The following is a 6235-nucleotide window of genomic DNA, read 5'->3' on the forward strand; positions in this document are numbered from 1 at the left end:
TCAGATGTGGATTTTGTCAATTTCAACTAACTATTAACGTGAAGTTGTGGCTGCAGTCACTTGGAAATCATCATGGAGGCTGATTCCAGTCAGATTCACCTAAAATGTGCACTTTTAGAGGCCATCTCTCCTTTGAAATGTGCAGGTTTTGAAAGGAGTGTCAGTGGGTTTTTTTTTTTTTTTTTTGGCCATCATGGCAGAAACTCCGTGAAAGTTATTGAAGGCCATCAGTTATATGAGCCACACACCGGACTGTAAACACCAACACACGATAGAAGATAAAAATGAGCTCCGTCTGAAGTCATTTATTATGTCGTGATTATTATTTGTGGCAGTGCAATGACTTTTATAGCAGCAGTGCAGTATAGCTAGTCTGTGTGCATTGGTTAATCCCTGACTGTGCGATAACAGGGCATTGCATTATCAGCAATGGCCAAGCATGCGGTGCTGTCCTCTGGGGCGAAGCTGTGGAGCTCGGTGGCCTGCAGCAGGTCCGAGCTGCGCCTGGATCTCACCCTCGGCTGTGGACAGACTTTCCGGTAGGTCGTCAGCTCTTGACTGATGCTGCAGCTTTTCATCCTCATGAGCCACCAGAGAGCTGCAGGGCTGCTGTTACGGTGTAGATTGTCCTCTGTCTGTGCGCTAACACATGTGACAATCCCACAGCTGGAGAGAGACTGGAGAGGGCCACTGGACTGGAGTGATGGGAGGGCGAGTTTGGACTCTGACTCAGACTGATGACACTTTGTGGTACCACGTGTACAACAACCAAGATGGAGAGGAGAGCAGCATGAAGAGGGGAGCCAGTGTTTCACTCCAGGGGTCAAACAAGTCAGAAAAGAGACTTAAAGAAGATGTGAAGGAGGAGGAAGAGCCACTGGCAGTGACCTGTGCGCAGGAGACGAATGAGGAAAAGATGCTGAGGGACTACTTTCAGCTGAGTGTAAATCTGGGGGATCTGTACAGGGAATGGGGAGCAGCGGACCCCCACTTCAGGCACATTGCCAACATCTTCCCTGGTTGGTGTTTGTGTGATTTTGTCCGTCGCACACAGTCACTTAACACACAGTGATTCGAAGTAATTGCTGAGTCAATACTTGATTTGTGTGAAAATGCATTGTGTTCTTCACCCCAGGTGTGCGAATGCTGCGTCAGGACCCCACTGAATGCCTGTTTTCCTTCATTTGCACGTCCAACAACCATATCTCTCGTATCCAGGGCATGGTGGAGAGGCTGTGCCAGTCTCTGGGCACCCCGCTGGGCCAGCTGGATCAAACCAGCTACTATGACTTTCCTCAACTGTCTGCCCTTGCAGGTGCTGTAATTTTTTTTTTCCCCATAGATGTACATCTGTCTTTGTTTTTAATTAGTCTGGTTTTTTTTTGTGTGTGTGTGTGTGTGTGTGTGTGTGTGTGTGCTTATGTTTCCCTTTACAAGCTGCTGCACTTTCACTTGCCAAAGAAAAGACAGTTCAGTACTTAGGAATATTGATGTGTGCGAAATTCCTACACAGATCCTGGAGATCTAGAAAAGTATCGGGAAAAGTGTAATTTCTTTGTTTTGAAATGTTTTCGACTACTCTCAAAGTTGGGAAAAGCGAGAGAAAATTGTTTTTTCAGTCCCAGTTCTTAACCCACCCTAACCCACTTTTTATGTAATTCAAAACACGCTGTTATTTCACAAAGTGTGGTATTTATGATTGTGGAAAAATACACTGCAGCTGTAGTGATAGCTATGATGTGGTGAAATCTCAGTTAATTCTGTCCAAAATCTTCAATTCCAGTAAAAAAAAAATGAAGACCTGGAAACATTTAAATAGAAATTCTGCATGCTGGTATCATAATAGCGTGGCTTTTGGCATTGTGCTTGGCAGACAGCAGCGTAGAGGCGCGTCTGAGGGATCTGGGTTTTGGATACAGGGCTCGGTTCCTGCAGCAGAGTGCCAGGCAGATCCTGGATGCCCACGGGCCCCAGTGGCTTCAGGGTCTACGGAGCATCCCATACCTGCAAGCCCGCGATGCTCTGCGTACTCTTCCAGGTGTAGGAACCAAGGTTTGTCTGCTTGTTTGTCTGTTGTGTTGTTTTCAAGCTGCATACATTTAGTTTTCTTTTCTTTGGTCAAATTTAACGTAATATAGACCATTCTGTTATTACATGTTAGTGGGACAGCTCATGAGGTGTCGTCCCTCTCTCTCTCCTGGCAGGTGGCAGACTGTGTGTGTCTGATGTCCCTGGATAAGGCAGAGGCCGTGCCCATTGACACACACGTGTGGCAGATAGCTAAACGAGACTACAAATATGCTGCTGGCAGCGGACAAAAGAGCATCACAGAAAAAGTTCACCGAGATATTGGTTAGACTTTATCCACATCATCAGTATTTGAAATGTGTGAAGGATCAAAACAGGTTGCAGACATTGAACCGATTGAATTCACACAGTACCTAATGTGATCTTTCCACACAGGGGATTTCTTCAGAGGATTATGGGGTCCATATGCTGGTTGGGCACATTCGGTGGGTGTTACACATCAAGGTCTGATGGTCAGATTCTGTCACATTCTTCTACAATCTGTCTGTCTTGTTATAATCATATCCCTCCCCGTTTTAGGTGTTGTTCTGCGCTGACCTCAAGAAGTTCCAAAAACTCAAAGAAATGTCTCCTCTGAAGCAGTGGAAAAAGGAGGAGGAGGAAGAAGAAGTGGAAAAGAAGACTGTCAAGAAGAAGACAAAAATGAAGATGGAAGAAAATGTAACTGTAAAAGATGTAAAACCCAAATCAGCATGTCAGAGGAAAGCAAAGATGTCTGTGAAGAATGAGGGGATGGTGTGAGCTAAATAGACTTCTTAATTCATCATCTCAGGTTAAAACACTGAATGCCTCTATTTTGTACATTTCTTTTTACAATTTTTAAGCTTGTGGTACAATGTGGTGCTTGTTTTTGAATAAGTGAATATGAAATCTAGATTTTTAAATATTTTGCTGTGACTTTGCAGCCCAAAAACAATCTATCAATTTTGGTAATGTTCCCAAATTTGTTGACTGTACCTTAAAACTTTTTTCCATGTAAATGTGTTTTTTTTGTCCTCTCAGTCTTTTTTGTCTTATGCCCATTATTCATTTAACTCAATAGTCTATGGTAAAACTGGGCATGTTCATGTTTTTATTAAAAAAAAAAAAAAAAAAAACTAAAGTGCTATTTTTCAGTGTTTGTGTTTGAAACCAAATATTCACATTATTCTGATTATTTCAGATTTACTTCAAGGCCCACTGAAACCATCACTGACATATTAGCTCTTAATCCTGGAAAATGCAGGTAGAGTTGCAATAAGTGGCCTCTAGATGGCAATCGGACAAGGATGTACTGCTTCATAAGACAATATTACATGGATGGCATTTTGCTTTAGGCAGTCAATTTTAATATTTGAGAACAAAATGCTCTGTTCCCGAGGTTGAAGCCCTTCCCACAAGCCCTTTTGTTCCCTTGAATGTACATTACACAGAAGTGTGTTGGCATAAAGCAGCCATAGGATCCTAATATGTAGAGTTGTGCTCCTTTAGTACAGTTCATGCATCAAAATAGTATCTCTGTTTTGGGATGGCAAAATGTGTGGTCTCGGCTGGGCAGCTGTGAAGTGCCACAGTGTCTGTATGTTTATCTATAGGCATTACTTGACTGTGTCAGCTAGTCTTTTTATAGCAGGGATTGCAGTTATCTGCCCTCGCTCAGGGCTGCTGTGACCGTCTCTGGTGACAACATGAGTGTGTCCTGTTGAGCGTGTGAGACTACTGTCCCCTCTGGTGATGAGAGTGCATGTCTCTAGGGTTTTTGTTTATTGTTTGCTATACAGCACATGGCCACAAATTACTCTGACAACGTGTGGACAAGATATAGCTGCCAAGCCTCCTTCTTGCTCCAATTTTGAGAGATAGTCTGTGCGTGTGCTCTGACGTGTCAGCCTAATTGCACTCATTTGTGAGCAGATGCATAATGCATGTAGTTGTTGCATCTGTGTGTCTCTGTGTGGGGGGGGATTGTGCATGCTTGTCATTCAACCTTCAAAGTTGTTTATTTGCGGGAGTGTGTGCAACCATGCGTGTTAATGAATATGTGAGTCAGCTTTCATCCCCACTCCAGTTGAGTTGGCCAGAAGCTGGGGCCCAGCTCTAGGGCAGAGATAGAGAGATCAGGAATGACGAGAGGATAAAAATAGAGGTGGGAGGACATGAAAATGAATGAAAAAAAGGAAAGATGAGAGAAAGTGTACTGGAGGAGGGGATGTCACCATTTTAAAGAAAGACTCATGCACACATGCGCACACAAGCAGACACACAAAGACCAAAACAACCCCACAGTGGCCTGGTTATTATGTAAGAGATGGGCTCCAGCTTGTGTCATGCCCTGGGGAATACTTCTGCTGAAAGGACTTCTCTTTCAAAGTGTGTACTTCCTCTGTGGGAACTTCGTTACACCCTAAAGGCACTAGGGGGCGTTGGCTCCCACTGGAGCCCATGCACAAAGCAAGGCCCCTATCCACATACAGATGTGCAGCAGCAGGGGTGTGTTTGTCTCAGAATCGCAGCATGTAAGGGCTTGATTCGTGGTAGGAGGGTTAACAGAAAGTACCATGGGATATAGTGTCCAACAGTCTGATAAGTGCACTACAGAATATGGTTAGTTTTTATTATTTGATACAATATATGTATTTAATATGGTATTTTAAATTTTAATATGATAGTGCATACAACCTAAATTCAAACACTGAGATTTTGTGTCTGTTGTGGAGTTAGTGACGTGCACAGGATCAACTACATACTGAACACAGAGAGGGACTATAGTCTTATTCTGCAGAGGATGCCATCAAACCTGCTTTATAGTTGTGTGGAAGAGGATTCACTTTCCACCAGACAATAACCATAACCCCAAGCAGCTGGGACAGTCTAACTAGTTCTGAAAATTGCATCTCTTTACTGTAGTCACCAGGAAAACACAACAAATGTGACATTACAATATCCAAAATCCCACACAATGTCAACTGATGTATCATGATATTCTTACATAAATATATCTCCCACCCACACCTATGCATCAAACCTATGCCAGGCCTATCAGAAGTTCAAGGAAGCAAAAAGTGCTGATGTGCATGGCTTTCTCTACATAGTCATACTATATGGGATGTTCTAAGAGTGCAATAATGTGAATACAGTAAAATTCTGTAAAAACCTGTAGAATAAATGCTAAATAGACCGGCATGGGGAAAATATGTAATACTGAGAAATATTATGTTTTAATGAATACTATCATATAAGTGAAAAAATACAATCTTGATTGAGAGGTATCATTTATTGCAAAAAATGTATTCGTTTTTGCAATAAATGATAAGATACAGGAGTTCTTGCTAGTAAGACCCTTCATGCATTTAGGGAGAGACTTTAGAAAACTTCCTCTGCTTCTCATGTCTGGACTCTGCGCAGGTTTCTCTCCCACATATGATGCTGCACACAGACAAAGACCAAAAATGGTCTGATGGTTTCATGCAATTCCACACTCCTTTGTCTACACATAAAAGCAATGGGTGTTATTTTTACTGAATAGTAACAGATGTGAACAGATAAAATAGTATCTGTTACAATGCCTAAGATGGTTAAATCCGCAGAGATGTTGTTGATTTGGTGTTGATTTCCCAGACTTATGATGAAACCCAAAGCTGCTGGATGTAGAGGTGGGAGGCAGACGGATGGAGAGAGCTGGCCCCACATGGTAGTCTGACTTGGGGGCCCACATTGGGGCGATTATCCTTTAGTGTCTGGACAATCAGAGAGTGTGGGGGAGCGAAAAAGAGTGAGAGAGCACAGTGCTGGTGGAGGTATTTTAGAGCTAAAGCATTTCTGACTCACATCTGTGCAGATGGACATTAGCATATGATTGGCTCTTCTTAATGAAAGCAGCTTATTTCATAGAGAAAATTAATACTTTGCTCCATCTGATAGAGACCCCCACTTAGCTGGCAGTGATTATGCCTCTATGCCAGCTAGTTTGGGAGGAAGGAACAGATCCTTCTGCTCCTGTGTCAAATTTCAGCACCCCTACCAGGATCAATTCTAATGACAAAGTGAAATGTATCTGCATTCCTGGACTAAGATGGTAAAGAAATCCCACTATATGAATGATACTGAATGTTTCTGACAGGACACCAAGTCTGGTATTATTCTACAGCAATGGCCAGATAGCTCCTTG

General features: G+C 42.7%; 1 protein-coding gene across 1 annotated transcript; it reads left to right on the forward strand.

Moving 5' to 3' along the window:
• The first annotated feature begins 80 nt into the window (after positions 1 to 80).
• On the forward strand, positions 81 to 3185 carry ogg1 (8-oxoguanine DNA glycosylase). Its single transcript, XM_030054766.1, has 7 exons — positions 81 to 539; positions 667 to 1019; positions 1136 to 1315; positions 1874 to 2052; positions 2205 to 2352; positions 2464 to 2513; positions 2608 to 3185. The coding sequence occupies exons 1-7, from the start codon at positions 430 to 432 to the stop codon at positions 2827 to 2829; spliced, it is 1242 nt and encodes a 413-aa protein (XP_029910626.1). The 5' UTR covers positions 81 to 429; the 3' UTR covers positions 2830 to 3185.
• Positions 3186 to 6235: the final 3050 nt, after the last annotated feature.

This window comes from Myripristis murdjan, chromosome 7 (genome assembly GCF_902150065.1).
Source record: "Myripristis murdjan chromosome 7, fMyrMur1.1, whole genome shotgun sequence".
In the NCBI taxonomy this organism is placed as follows: domain Eukaryota; kingdom Metazoa; phylum Chordata; class Actinopteri; order Holocentriformes; family Holocentridae; genus Myripristis; species Myripristis murdjan.